Source organism: Anolis sagrei, chromosome 4 (assembly GCF_037176765.1).
Source record: "Anolis sagrei isolate rAnoSag1 chromosome 4, rAnoSag1.mat, whole genome shotgun sequence".
In the NCBI taxonomy this organism is placed as follows: Eukaryota; Metazoa; Chordata; class Lepidosauria; order Squamata; family Dactyloidae; genus Anolis; species Anolis sagrei.
In genome coordinates this window covers 62,138,539-62,154,601 of record NC_090024.1, presented here as the reverse complement: position 1 = coordinate 62,154,601, position 16,063 = coordinate 62,138,539, and the positions used below count along the sequence as shown (strand labels likewise).

Sequence of the window (16,063 nt, the reverse complement as noted above, 5' to 3'; positions counted from 1 at the left end):
TGTAATGTAAGCCCAGGTCATTAGAGAAACAGAAGCTATGTTGTTCACACCTAAAATATGATTTACTGTTCCATTTGTCAAAATGCATGGCATTTTAGAATGGAGGCTGGGCCGTACTAGTCTCAAATTCCCATAAATGAAGTGAAATGTCTTTTTATTATTAGAAGTATCTAGATCAGTAATGGTATTCTCACTGTTTTTTAATTTGTTGAAAGACATTCTTCCTTTGACTTGAAACCCAAGACTCTACTCAAGCCAGTAATATGTGAATTTTAAATCCAAACCTGTGCATGTGAATTTTTCTATCAGTGATTGTTTTCTTCAAATCCAGTTGGCTGTTGATAAGTTTCTGGGACCAATTCAAGGTGCAGGTTAAGACCGTCAAAGCCCTAAATGGTTCGGGTCCTGCCTATCTTCATAATTGCATCTCCATCTAAGATCTGCTGGGGAAGCCCTGCTTTCACTCCCACCACCGTCACAAGCAGGGTTGGTGGGGATGAGAGAGAGGGTCTTCTTTATGGTGGCCCCCGTCTTTGGAACACCCTTCCCAAGGATTTTTGGCAAACCCCCACCCTGTCTTCCTTCCATAGGGACCTGAAAACCTGGATGTTCCAGTAGGCTTTCGAGTACGATTAGTCCCCCAGGCCCGATCCCTAGGTTATCAGTTAGTACTCTGTTCTGCACTTTCTGCACTTCCCCAGCCCTATGATACACTCTTTGCACTATCCCTTGCCCAGCCCTTTTTAGTTGACCATGCCCATTTTGTAGTCCTAGCCATTGGTTTTATTTTTATATAAACCAATTCCAGTTGTGTTCTAGTATTATTTTTGTGTTTTATGATGCTTTTATTTTAATCTGTTTGTATGATTTTCTTCTTGGCAATTGAATGTTTTGCCTTATTTGTTGGAAACTGCCCTGAGTCCCTTCGAGGAGTTAGGGTGGTATACAAATACAGTTGTTGTTGTTGTTGTTGTTATTATTATTATTATTATTATTTAGTTGTCACTTTCAAGTTGAAAAAATAAATCTAAACCTCACATTCAGAAATTATTACAAAATTGTTAGAAAAAAATTGTCTAATGTGTGATCAATTTAAAAATTTCTTATGATTGCAGACAAACCTATATTAGTGGGATCACAGACACTGAAGAAGAAAGGATTAAGGAAAGTGCTGCATATGTGGCTAGAAGGAACCTTTTGGCAACTGGAGAAGGAATCACTTCAATCCACAAGGAAAAGTCATCTTCTTTAGAAGAAGAAACATATGAGAAGAAGTCAAGAAAAGTAGCAATCCGAGAGACAGCTGAGCGAATGTCTCTAAAGAAAACGGTATTAAGTTGCATTCATCTATGTGATTATGATGCCTCTGTTTTGGAAGGAGAAGGGTAAAACCAAAATGCCAGTAGTAGGAAATGGCTTTTCCCTATTTAAGAATGCTTTTGTGATTTTAGTGGCAGCAAAATTTTTCTTCTCTTGCTTATTGAGATCACTGGCACATAAAAATGCTCATGTTTGGCTGGATAAAGCCCAAAGTTTGTTAAATACATAACAAAATAGTTTTATGGGTCTCCAAGGAAAATTAATGTCTTACCATTTGTCATACAAGCATTCATATTAAAACTGATTGTAAATACTGTTCTCCTCTTTACCATCTGTCATTTTGTAAACACTGACTATATTTGTAGTCATAAAAGTCCTGTGACATTTAAAAAAATAACACATTGTTGTGAAGTAACACTTTCTGTGCACTAGAACAGATTTCATCAGATGAATGGCTACATCACTGTCATTCTTTGTCATAATTATGTCCAATCTCAAGGCTAATTTAATATTTTTCCAGGGGCTGAAGTGGGAGAAGAATATTGTATAGTTTAGTTTCAAATTAAGGCTTTTTCAGTAGGGTAGTTTTGTATAATCTGAAGATGTGCAGGATAGAATTCTCCTCTACCCTATTTTAAATACTGCTTTTTTTATATATGACATGAAATGAGCCCAGACATTCTGATGCGCCCTTTTGGTTGAGGCTAAATTGATGTATCTCCATTGTGATGTCACTGCCTACCCAAACTTTTGCTTCCATGTGGTCATGTGCCCATATTGTCATGGTAATGTGTAGGGTTGGTAAACGTGAGGATCACCCAGATTGCAAAATTACTTTCCATATTAACTTTGTGGGATGTAACTATGTGATGAACAGCAGTCTCTGCAATGTTGGCACTTAGGAGTGCTTCTTGACTTCTTTAAAAATAATCTTTAGTCTTTATCATGCATTTCAATGAGTTAGAAAGCAATAACCACACATTCCTTCTTGGGACATTGATGTTCCAATTTTTAAATGAGTATGTTACGTATATAATAACATGTTATTTATATTCTACTCCATCTCCCCGAGGGGACTCAGAGCAGATTACAACATACACAGATAGGCCAACATTCAATGCCTTTTAATACAGTGGAATAACAATGACATAGAAATACACAGAACAAAGGTAAAGGCTTCCCATTTCATCTCTGGCTTTATAGAGGCTGTGATTAATTCTGGCCATGGGGAGGTGCTCTTGTACCATTTCCAAGCCAAGGTGCTCGTTGTCCATTGACACTTCCTGGTCGTGTTGCCAGCATGGCTGCATGGGTGTCTTTATTACCATCGCTCCAAAGTGGTACCTATTGATCTACTCATAACTGAATGTTTTCGAACTGCTAGGTTGGCAGGAGCTAGGGCTAACAGTGGAAGCTCACCCTGACCTGCGAACCGCCAACCTTTAGGTTAGCAGATGCATCAGTTCAACAGTTTAACCTGTTGCACCACCCTGGCCCCTATATAATAAAGAAATTGGATCTGAAATACTATTCCTTCTGCTTAGACATCTGTATGTATATATGTTTGTTTGTGTATGTATGTGTGTATATATATATATATATATATATATATATATATATATATATGTATGCAGATGAAAAGTCGACTTTCATTTGTTTGTTTGTATGCATATAATATTCAAAATTTTCTGATTTTCTTTGGGGGGAAATGCAGATTTGTGTTTCAAAAGTATAGCTTTAAAAAGTGACACAAATATATGTGTCATGACGAATATACTTTGCATATTGCCCCAGACAAAAAAACCCCATCTTCTCTATTATGAAATCCAGATGACAAATTTTCAATTGAAATCTTTGCCTTCCAGTTAAGAGAAACAGAGGATTTCCACAGAAAATTGAATGAAGACAGTCTGCTACATGCTCCCGATTTTATTATAAAGCCTCGTTCACACACTATTTGGGAAAAACAAAATGTAAAATTTCACTGCACCGTGACTGGCTGGCCAGAACCTCGTGTTACATGGTAAGTCTGCTTCTTTTTTAACATTTTAAATTGTTGGTTCAATATGTGCATTTTTAAAAAGGTACAATCAAAGTGAAATGAATTGAACATATGTTATTGTGAGAAATATACAAATTGTTGTACTGAGAAATTCTTCAGCCTATTAGTCATTATCTTTAGGAAATACTCTATGAGTTTTGTTCATACATAAATCCTACCACACTGGCAAATTTTTGTGTTTTAGTTCTCATTTTGAACTCAACTCAATCACTTATGTGATATTTTGTAGCTGGTTTATATTCTTGCCACATTGTGAAGGGCTTGAATATCATGTATGAGATGTTATGATGAGTTTCTTTGAAGGGCCTTTGGATTCCTGGTCAAGGGATAACTGGGCCATGTTTTCAGTACGTTCCAAGTATTCGACCTGCAGGGAACATGCAGTCATCTCCCATCCCTTTGCACATACATATAAAATGCCTTCCTGCTATATTTCAGTGGTGGAATATATATACATTATATCATCTCAATACTCTCATCGCATATGGGAAACATATGGGAAAGTCGTGTACCTTTCCCTTTTTCCTGATGTTATTCCTTTTATATACATTATATCATCTCAATACTCTCATCGCATATGGGAAACATATGGGAAAGTCGTGTACCTTTCCCTTTTTCCTGATGTTATTCCTTTTAGGCAATTCATTTGCAGAGTAAGCAAATGTTATACTCATAATTTCCATTATTCCAAGGATCTGGTCCACATGAACCCAAACTCAAAAAGTGATGATATATTAAATAAATATAAATATAAATGCTACATAAATGTGGAAAGATGCAGCATAGAATCCAATATAATTGAACTTTGGGATTCTATTGGATATTTAAACTAAGCATGTTTACTTGGGATCATTGCACACAATGAGCCTTACTGTTGACTAAATGTCTATAAAAATACATTGCTTGCACTTAGATACTATTGGGTAGAATGAGGGATGGGCTCTGAACAGGTGTTTTGCTCTGGGACATGAAATGCAATGGACCTGATCTGACAGCCTTCATTCATCACTTGTTAAGCAAATGTCATTCACATGTTTGAAGTATTTATATAAGCATGGATAAATGAGAAACCATGTGAATGTAAAAGCTTTTGTGGGCTTTTTTGGAAAAATCTTTTGGAAAAATCTTATTTTTGGAAAATAATTCATGAGCAAATTATATTGTTTTATTAGCATCACTTAATGTCACTGAAAAAAAGACATGGAAGCCCCAGGTTACTTGAGACTATGGGCATATGCATAAAATGTTAGCACATCATTATGATGGGATTCTTTCAGTCCAAGATTAGCAAATGACGTGACCATCCTGGACATCTGATTAAATGGCCCAACCTAAATATACAACTTTTTTTATTTTTGGATCCAAAGCTCCAAATCCTAGAATAGACCACTGAATCAATGGAATTCAATTTAGCTTTAATTTAGCAAGTTCCTGTTGATTCAATGACTTAGATTTAGATCAAATATCCTCCCCCTTTTAAAAATCTAAATACAAAGAGGAAAAACAGTAAAGAGTATTAAAGTTACAGTAGTTAAAGTTGTCTGTTTAGTTTAACACATAGATTTGTTAAGTGAGAACAATGGGAAACAAGTACAATGAGCCCTTAGGTAGAGATTTGGTTTCAGGATCCCCCATGGATTTCAAGTCCCATTATATACAATAGCTTAGTAAAATAGTATTCCTTTTATAACATGGCAAAATAAAGCTTTGCTTTTTGGAATTAAAAAAAAAACATTTTCAAATAGTGACGGTTGAATCTCTAGATCAGGGGTCCACAAACTACGGCCCGTGGGCCACTTCCGGCCCGCCAAGGGCACTTATTCGGCCCGCGGAGGAGGAGCGACCCCCCCCCCCACACACAGTGCCCCTCCCTTGGCTGGCTCATGCCATCCGTCAAGCCTGATGGGCAGCGTGAGCCAGCCAAGGGCAGCTGCTCCGCGTGGACTACTCGTGCGTAAAGCACCTCGCGAGGTGCTTTACGCGCGAGTAGGCCGCGCAGGGCTGCTCCTCCCTTGGCAGGCTCACGCTATCCGTCAGGCTCGACGGGCAGTGTGAGCCAGCCAAGGGAGGCTGCTCCACATGGTCTACTCATGCATAAAGCATCTCGCGAGGTGCTTTACGCGCAAGTAGGCCGTGCGGGGCTGCTCCTCCCTTGGCAGGCTCATGCTATCCGTCAGGCCCGATGGGCAGCGTGACCCAGCCAAGGGAGGCTGTTCTGCGTGGTCTTTACGCGCAAGTAGGACGCGGGGCTGTTCCTCCCTTGGCAGGCTCACGCTATCCGTCAGGCCCCATGGGCAGTGTGAGCCAGCCAAGGGAGGCTGCCCCCGCACTCCATGCAGTCATGCCGGCCACATGACCTTGGAGGTGTCTACTGACAACGCCGGCTCTTTGACTTAGTAATGCAGATGAGCACCACACCCCAGAGTCAGAGACGACTGGACTTCATGTCAGAGGAAAACCTTTAACTAGAATAATTGTGGAAGATCCAGGGTGGGAGAAAGAACTCTTGTCTGTTGGAGGTAGGTATGAATGTTTCAATTGGCCACCTTGATTACCATTTCATAGCCTGACAATTTTTAGGGAGAATCCTTTGTTGAGAGGCGATTAGCTGGCCCTGATTGTTTCTTGTCTGGAGTTCCTCTGTGTTTGAGTGTTGTTCTTTATTTACAGTTAAAATTTTAGAGTTTTTTTTTAATACTGGTAGCCAGATTTTGTTCAGACTAGAAATAGGAAGATTTCCCATTCTCTGCTCCTGGAATTACTGCCTAAAGAGGGCTAGAAAGAACCCCCTTTAAGGGCCCTTCCACACAGCAAAATAAGATATGTGCAATGTGCATAGGAATTTTTTTATTGATTTTTTAAAAAAAACTATAGTCCGGCCCTCCAACGGTCTGAGGGACAGTGAACTGGCCCCTGGTTTAAAACGTTTGAGGACCCCTGCTCTAGATCCATGAATATAGAGGGCTGATTGTATCAGGATTGAGCCTCATAAGCAGGTGTTTTCTCTGTCTGCTTAGAAATGAGCTTGGAATTTCTGCTTTATAAATCAGTGATGTAAAATATCCCTTATTCTAGGCACAACTGTAAATGTTCTGGTCCAATAAGCACTAAACCAGTGGTTCTCAACCTGTGGATCTCCAGGTGTTTTCGCCTATAATTCCCAGAAATCCCAGCCAATTTACCAGCTGTTAAACAGTGAAATCTAGTGTAGTATAACATATTGAGCAGAAGGAGACTAAAGCAGAAGACACTTGGGAGATCAATGGTTAGGACCTCCAGTTTTGGAGATTTTAATTATTTATAGATTATTTCAGGCAGAAATTTCATTATGATTTCACCGAGATGTAAACTTACCTCCAGTAGGCAAACCTGCATTAAAAATACTACACCTTTGTTAATTTAGTGCAAACATATTCCCATGTCTAGTGTCTGTGTGTGTGTGTGTGGGGGGGGGGGGTCATGTGTTGGGGGCAGTGCACATTTTTCCATAGAACACTTCTTGCAAACTACATCAGTGTGCTCCCAATCAACCAGAAATGACATCACATCACTTCATTTGTGGCTATTTTTTTGGTTGTCTTTCCAGGGTTTGTTGATGTGGGAGTGAGGGATGGGATGTGAAGGCAAACAAACTGTTGCAATGTTAGGTGATCCGGTTGCCTTTCCAGTTTTCCAAGGAAGGCCCACTGAGGCCCCTTCTACACTCTCATATAATCCGGATTATCAAATCAAATAATCCAGATTATCTGCTTTGAACTGGATTGTATGAGTCTACACTTCCATATAATCCAGTTCAGAGCAGATAATCTGGATTTTATAAGGCAGTGTAGAAGGGGCCAGAGAGTTTATTGCAGAGCAGGCCCGTAGCCAGGATTTCATTTCGGGGGGGGGGGCTAAAAATTTTTCAGGGGTTTTTTTGGGGGGGGCTGAGTTTCGGGGGGGGGCTGAGTCTGAGTGAAAGAGGGTCTAGCCTAGCAAACCTTTTGTATCATTACCCCAATACCCCCATGCATATGGGATATATTGAGTATGGTGATCAGATCATGATATGAATAAACATAACAGTTTAAATAATGCACCAGTAAGGCCTTTTCACGAACCACCATGAGAATTTCGGGGGGGGGGCTGAAGCCCCCCGAGCCCTCCCCCTGGCTACATGCCTGTTGCAGAGACAGGTTCATTCTGGGCATTATCAAGACATGAATGACAAAGGCCAGACTCTCCTGAACCAGAAGAGGGTGCCACTGGGTAACCACAGCAGCCACCTAAGGATTCACAAATGGTGATGGCTCCAACACTTCCAACCTGTCTAGATTAATTCTCACTTTGATGAATTTTGCAAAATGTAGAAAATGCAAAATTAAATGCATCCACAACTGAAATAAAGGTATCAGCAATTAAAGTTTCATTAAACTCAGTGGTTTCAATTTTGACTTAGGTTGGACAGATCTATTAAAATAAATGGAACTCATGGCTGAAATGTAACATTCAGTAGCCTCCATGCGCTAGCACAAAGGATTTTCTTTCGCCGTCCGCTTCCCATTCTGAAACTGTCCATGCCAGTCAATAACACTATGTAACAAAATTTTAAAAATATTCTGTTCTTGGTTTGAAAGTATTATTTCCTGTTTAATTGTGCTATACTTACATTGTAAGTAGTCATTATACTCCAGAAATTTTGTTTTTGTGGCTGCCACAAACTATATTGAATTGGTTGAGACTCAATGAGATATTTATTGAAAAGCTATGTGCAATAAACCTTTCCATGTTTTTATGATAGAACCAATTAGAAAATGACATTTATAACCCTGGAACAAAAATTGTGTTAAAGAGTATAATCTGCTCTTCAGTTTTCTCTAGATCTTTGAAGCAGATTTTGAGAGCATAGGCTCCAGTGTGAGAAATGGAATAATCTCCCCACAAGTTCCATTGATGGAAGTTTTAAAAAAATCCTTTTTAGATTCTTCATGACTAACCTAAATCCCATCTAAGTACAGCTCAATTTGGATTGAACCTATTGCTTCATTTATTGATTTGAGTGTATCTTTAAATTGTTCTTTATATGAGTTAATGACTGCTATGTATGTAGTCTCCCCTTTCCCAATTTTAATTTAGATGAGTATTCCTAGTTTAATGCTTTAAATACTTCCAATCAGCTGTTCAGGGCATGAAACAGGTGGTGGGACTTAATCATTTCACTCTCCATTCTCTGTTGAACAGCTGAAGGCCGATACTGCGAAAATGCAATTCAATGTTATGGGGATTTATTAATTTCTCTATTCATTTTTCTTCATGTTTATCCATTTATTTTCTTTCATAGGTACAAAAATAATGTTCCCATCAATGTCCATGTTAATCCTGGAAAGTATGTAATAGAAGGTCGCTATGGGATGCACTCTTTGGAAATCAACAAGTAAGAGAATAGCAGTTAGATTAAGTAATGTTGAATGCTTAATTATTTAGAATTACAGTTGTCCCTCCATGTTTGTGGTTTAATATTTCTGGATTTGATTACAGTAGAGTCTCCCTTATCCGACATAAACAGGCTGGCAGAACATCGGATAAATGAAAATGTTGGATAATATGAAGTCTCCTACTGTTACCCATCCAACACGGCGCTAGACACCTAGAATACTAACAACAGGGATTCAAAGGGTTAAGGCAAGGCAACGCCTCAGGGCTAGAGCAGCCCAACAAGAAGTGCCTGGTTGTAGAAGAGGAGCGTGGAAATCAGAGGGAAGGAAGGAAGACGCTTCAGTTTCCAGTCCTGTCTCTTCTCTCCCCCATTTCCTCCCTTCTCCTCCTCCTTGTCTTGCCTTTTTCACTTACTGGGAATGGAGAGAGAGTTGGAGAGCACTCCTTTAATTGAAGGGAAAATGCTGTAGGAAAAGGGGGGTGTCAGATAAGACTGTTGAATAAGAAGGAATGTCACATAAGCAAGACTCTACTGTATTTGCAGATCATTGTATTTGCTGCCACTTCTGCTGCTGTCCCATATGTGATTGAAAAAAATATGTTTTCTCTAGGCATTCTAGGTCCTCCAGCTCCAACAGATATTGAGCATAAACTCATGCTAGAAACGCTTACACAAGTTTGTTATTTGTAATCATATTAACATTTTTCCACTTTTGTGAGTACCCAGTGCCCTTAACTGTCACAAATATGGAGGGACTACTGTATATAGCAATTTCCATTTTATATATATGTCCGTGTGTATGTTTCTATGAAAGTGGTACTATAAAGCTATCTGTGCCAAATAAATTAATCTGCTTTAGGAGAAACCATATTGGGATTTTTTAAAAAAAAATCTGTCTAGGAATTTGAGTCAGCTTGCACAAGTTACATTTATATTGACCCTTCAATTAATGAGTGTCCCCTTGGGCTAGTCCATTTTAATATAAAATTAATTATCTCACTTGGCACTGTTTCTATATAACATTGAACCATGTGTTCCCTTGAAATTTAAAAATAACAGAACAAAAATTTAGACTTCTGGAGAATAATGGCTAACTGTATTCATCCCTGTAGTCTGAACTGAGTCTGGCCATAGACAGGGAAACCTTGTTTTCGTATTGTTGCGGTTTTGCATTTATATTCCTCCATAGCTGTAGTTATATTTGTTTTAAAATATCTTGTAATTTTTACATGAGTATTCTAATTGTTATATAATAATCTATGTCTACTAAAATCTGAGCCTTCAAAACCATCAGAATCACACATATTTCACATACTCCTAAGGACCAGCTCACTTATGTTTCTATATTATTGACTTTAAGAAGAATGTTATGATTCCATTGTCTTTTACTGGGAAAGGTGCCCAGTGTATGGTGAATAATATACTGGGCAACAGATCCTCTTGGTCTAGGGATCTTCACATATTCTGATTTCCTATAACTGCAGGGGCCACAAAGAAAACCGCCGGTCCTGTTCAAGCTACCTATTCTGGGATGCTGTTGCTAGAAGAACAAAACGTGTATATGTTTATGGGATGTAACCCTGGAAATGTGGGAGGAAGATCTGGATTCAGTTCTGTTTTGAGTTATAGTGGCAGTGTGATTATTGTGTGATATGATCAAAAACCGACTATTCACATGTTCTTATGATAATTCTTCCACAAAAGAATTGGTGCTGTACCAAAAATCTAATTAAGCTCACTATATAGGAATTAGGGCTGGAATAGTTTACATTGTGTAAGATTGGCAACCTTTAATTTTTCACATGGCTGGGCTTCATCTTCCAGAAGCTGCCAGCAGCTTGGTCAATGGGAGTTGTAATCCAGAATATTAGAAAGAGCAAAGGCACCCCACAATTTAGAGCTTCGTTTATTCAGAAATAAATCAAAATTTGATGGTTATCTGTATGTACACATAGGATACGTAGAATACAATAAATACCCCTTTCTTGGTCATAGTAAGAATACTAGAGGTTTACTTGATGGATTTGATAAGAAAGTAAAATATAAACTTGCATCACCTTTCCTGTCAAGCTTGACAGCAAATTAATGCCAACAAAAGCAGAAGGGTAACTTTTCATTTCTGATTCTAGTCTGTGAACATTTGGCAAAACGTTCCCCCTTATGTTCCCCCTTATATTACTTTAGAGTGTGTGATGATTTGAGAATCCCTTTTACATCTAAGAACATGGTTTGAAAACCCCTTTTACATGTGAAAAGATATTCTGCTTACTAATCATATTTCTGAATTCCTTAACTTCACGTTTTTGTATATGTCTGTTAAAAACCACTTTCAGATGTAGAGCCTGATAACTCTGTTAAACTAATGCTAAAAGTAAGTAGAGTATGCATTGTATGTACTGTATTGTTTATCACTATGAAAACATTTTCCTGCATTTCTAAGATCTTATTCTCTTTTCATCCATCTACTACCAATACAAGAACATCTAAAAACAAATTGTAATTGATGTAGAAAATGTTTAAGTCTTTTAAATTTCTGCAGTTAAGTATTGATACAATTCATGACATTTACATATGTGATGGTCAACACAAAATAATGATAGCATATGATACCTCTAATCCTGTGTGGTTATACTGCATTCTAAGAACCTTAATGTAGAATACAAAAGTTAGCTAAAGCATACACATTCAAAGTGACTTGATTTACGTGTCATGCCAAATCATGGTTTGGTGGTATAGAAGTCCTTAATTTCACATGCCTTCTCCTCTTCCTCCTCTTCCTCCTGTTTTTAATTTGTTATAATGAGGCCTAAATATCCTGAGGGCACCAGATCATTTGTTATTTTTGAAGCTAAGAAATGCCTGGACTTATTGGTTCTTCATAAGTTGACAACCAATTTACAAATACTCCAATGCAATAAAACTTTCTTTTTGTGACCACTCCAACTGTTCTGGTTCTGATAGTGGGAGGAGAAGAGTATGAGTCTTTGAGAGCCAAGTAGGTCATTGATAGAACGAGCATGGAAGTAAATGTGATGGGAGATCTTATGGTATTTTGAAAGAGAAAGTAATCTGTAGAGTTTGCTATTCTACTTTATGGGCAAACTCAATCTGCTATGATAGCTCAATAAATCGTGTGATAGTCCTGAGTGTTTGAAATTTTGGCTGAGAAATAGGAAAAGATCTATCACCCAGGATTAGATTAGAGATGAACATGACAAGATAGCATGTAATCACAGATCCTGGGGACCTGCCTATATGAAGGGATCATTAGCTCAGTTGTGTCAATTAGGATTTTTTTTTTTTGCAGCAGGAAGTTTGAGCTGGGGAATGGCAAGATGAAAAATCATGGTCTGCCAGGTACCATTTTCCTAATGAGACGTTTCTTTCTGCCTTCACCAGCCTTTGAAACTGGGTTCTATGGCTGGACAGGGTATTCTGTCTCACTATCCAGCAGTCTTACAACATATTCTGGTCATAGTGATGTTCAAATGCAGTAGTTCATCTTTCTTATTGAGAAGTTCTTGTTCTGAATGGCCAGGCACCCCATCATACTAACCAATTTAAGTGTCTTAGGACACTTGCCAACCAGTTGAGGGATGGATGGGCATGTGACCCATCACATGATGTTCCTCAAATCCCAGTGGAGGCCCCACCTCAACCAGTATGGAGTGTCCTAGGGCACTTGGTTGTCAACACCAGCACACTTCTGCCCTGACTAAGAGACACTTCCCCTCTGTGATGAAGTTGCCCCTCATGCCTGCTGTTCTGCCACACTTGCTGACAAAACGGAATTGGGGGGGGGCATGAGCTAGAGTCCTAAGCGACCATGGCAACTATGAGTTTACCCCAGTTGTTCCTAGTTCTACACACTCAGTTGGATATAACTTTGTTGTTATATCCAACTGTTGTTGTTTTTAATAGATAAGGTAAAGATGATGTAGAAATTGGTGAGTTTAATGGACTTCCTATAGAACAGACAGATTCTGACTTCTAATATTTAATAGTATGGCCCCTTAAGAGAATCATACATCGGGTGCATGCCAGTGCTGATAAGAAGTGCATTAGCCTTTAGGACAAAAATGAAAATAAAAAGGAGTAGGAGATAAGAAACATTAAAAAGGGTATCCTGTTTTCTGTAACAGTAGCTCCTAGCTACTTAGGGGGAAATACTTTGTGGTTGTATTTTTGTTGTTTCAAAAAGTTGTAAGCAGTAAATGATAAAGCTATTAGAAAAGAAAGTAAAATTAAATATCTTAGACTTCTAAATTGTTCTTTAAAATTAGTATTGGCATTGGAGGAACAATCATGACCACTGGTATGATAGAGCATATGCACAACTGCATATGCTCTGCACAGAACACATGAAACAAAGGAATAATTGTATTTTCCTAATAATAAAATCATACATTTAGATTGTCATGAATATGAAATGTCCCCACTCTGAGGAAAGTGGGGGCATTTATCATATATTAGTAATTGAATATTTGCCTATATGCATGACTCATAGTTTCTCCTTGACCTCAATTAAAGACTTTTAAAACTGTTTATATGTAACATGTAGTAGCAGAACAGACAAAAAGCTTGCAGCTTGCTATCCTTGAATTAAATAAAACATGTAGAACTTGTCTTCAGATCTGCTCGTTCTTGAACTTATTTTGATGATGGAAACTATTTGATTTGTAGCTTAACTGCTTGATGAGGCAGTTTTTGAGAAATAATTTGCATTACAAAGCCCTTCTTATATATATATTTTAAAATCCATGGTTGTTTGATATACAAAGTGTGATTTGACTGTGAATATTTAATGGTTTAATTCTTGATGTTTTAAACAAAATGAATGATTTTTATTTATTTATTTATTTTACTTTCTGAGTTATTACAATTTTCTTCACAGAATGGAGAAGGTGAAAGCAGCAGTTGTATTCTCCCAAATTGCCTGCAGAATATTTCAATTCCCCACATATTGTGTTAAAATTCAATCCATGGCAGCTGACAGCAGAAAGGGTCTTTGCACAAGTACTGCTCTTCTACATGAAGTTCAGCATCATATCTGATTACATGCCTAAATAGTGATATTTTGCCCAATCAGTTGAAGACTTCTTAAGAGATGTTCAGAAACTTTTAATATATTTTTAATATATATTTTGGGACATGAGATTGAGCACAATGCCATCCTTTTCCAATGTCTTTCCTGTTTCTTTCCCCATGTTGTAATAATGTGTTTAGAAATAAGTATAGTAAGAGAAGTGACAGGAATACTGAAACCACAATCAATAGTAGTAACTAGTGGCTTATGTTAATGGATTCTTGAACAACACTTGCATAAGTAGTGTGATTAGAGACATCTTAAGAAATAGAACTTCATTTCTAACACCATTTGCAACAGATTTCCCCAATTCATTACTTTCCACAGGTGTTTTGTTACAAGAACTCTGATAATCTCAATGGCTAATATAGATGGAGGTTATGATAATATAAAAGCAAGACATCTGGAAGGTACTAGGCTGGGGAAAGGATTGTTTCCATCCAAAATGTTTATTTATAGATTGTGAATTTTGCTAGGAAATTGTTTCACTGTTTGGCTTTTAAACAATATCTTTGAGCCTAAATTCTCAATTAAGCATATCCTCATATAATATCTGCTGATATATTCAGGACTTATATTCAGGAAAAACACCATCCAACCACTTCTACAATATCATTGTTAGCAATCGAAGCAGTTATAATTGCTTTTTTTCCATTCATGTTTTTATGATGGGTCCCAATACAACTCTGTTTTTATGATGGGTCCTAATACAACTCTGATAGTAGGATATTTTCTTCTGCCATTGAATAGGTTGTTGATCACTTAATAGTCACTAACAGTGAAGTTAAGTAGGTCTTTCAGACCAGCATTGCTCTTCTGCCAGATGTCATTTAAACTTTATAGGTGAAACAAGTTCTTTAATCAAAACCTTCTGATGCCTTGGGTCTTTCAGCATAAGGTAGTTGTGTGCTTCTGGACTCACACTGAGCTTTATTATCCACTTGATTTTTTTAACTATAGAAATTCAGCTTTTTTGAAAAGAAGAAAGTTGTGTTTTAAAATTTCATTGAGTATTTGGCTATTTTTTTTAAAAAAGCCCTATATAAATATGCCAAAACACTTTCTAGTGGTTGTTGTTGTTTATTTGTTCAGTCTCTTCCAACTCTTTGTGACCTCATGGACCAGCCCTCACCAGAGCTCCTTGTCAGCCATCACTACCCCCAGTTCCTTCAAGGTCAGGCCAGTTATTGCCTGGTATAGTCCCTCTATCATTGCAAGACTCTCTATAGGTGTTGGTTTCCGCTCTAATGTGCTCTTAGCTGTGTTTGGGGCTTTTCATTACTCCTTTCTCTCTCCTTTCACAATCAAGTAAAAATACTTTTAATGTCAGGAGACTACCTGAATGGCATTCTGTTTTGCACAGTTGGAGGCAAGGGGATCTGGTAACAGTTCTGTCATGCACAAGTTGAAGAGATTTCTGCCCTCACTTAAATGATTGATTGGAGAGGCAAGCTGTTTATCTTCTTTTGTGTTATATCCATACAGTGAAATAAAGTGATTATCTGTCATTGATTTCCTCTCAATAAAATGAACTCCCTATGTAATTTGCTCTATTGAAAAACCAATTGTCTTCAGTGGTCTCTAACAATGTGTTGACTTCTCATCAAACAGAGCTAAGAAGAGTTAAGTTCCTAAAATAAGCAGTATATTATTTAGAATTAAGATATTAGTGTATAATACATAAGGCCCTAGTGCAATGCAGACTATGTCCAATTTCTTCATTGGCAAAAGACAACCTTGTCCTATAAATCATACCAAATTGTTCCATGAAGAAAAACAGTTCCACTCAAGAAACTGCTTTAGTGGAGAGATTTGTTCCAAAGATGAAGTTTTAAGAACCCGAGGTAAGGCTGAAAGAACTAAGACAAACCCTCTTAACAGCTGCTTTTCTCATTCCTCCTTCTGTTGAACCCTTCAATAACGGTCCAGCACTTTCCCCTTTTACCAGCTCTAACGACTGTGCTATATTCCATGATTCCTGCTACCCTCCCATAATTGTCAAAGATGTTCACTTACATCTTGTCTCTACTAAATAGAATTTTAAAATTCTTTTAGATGTGCAGAATTTGAGTTCAACAGAATAAGTACAACCCTTCTCTAGTTGTGGGCCATAATCTGTGTTTTTGTTGAGTGGGTGAGAAAGACAGAATGTGCAATGTGAGGTGTTTACTTGCATGTA

The 16,063-nt window shown here is 37.8% G+C and overlaps 1 protein-coding gene across 2 annotated transcripts in view; it reads left to right on the top strand.

Annotated features, from left to right (window-relative positions):
* Nucleotides 1-16,063, top strand: part of MYOM1 (myomesin 1) — a 93,087-nt gene that overhangs the window by 20,873 nt on the left and 56,151 nt on the right. For both annotated transcript variants that reach the window (XM_067467460.1, XM_067467459.1), the window contains exons 5-7: nt 1,116-1,329; nt 3,186-3,343; nt 8,703-8,795. In XM_067467460.1, coding sequence (XP_067323561.1) covers nt 1,116-1,329; nt 3,186-3,343; nt 8,703-8,795 — 465 coding nt within the window. The remainder of the gene's footprint in view (nt 1-1,115; nt 1,330-3,185; nt 3,344-8,702; nt 8,796-16,063) is intronic.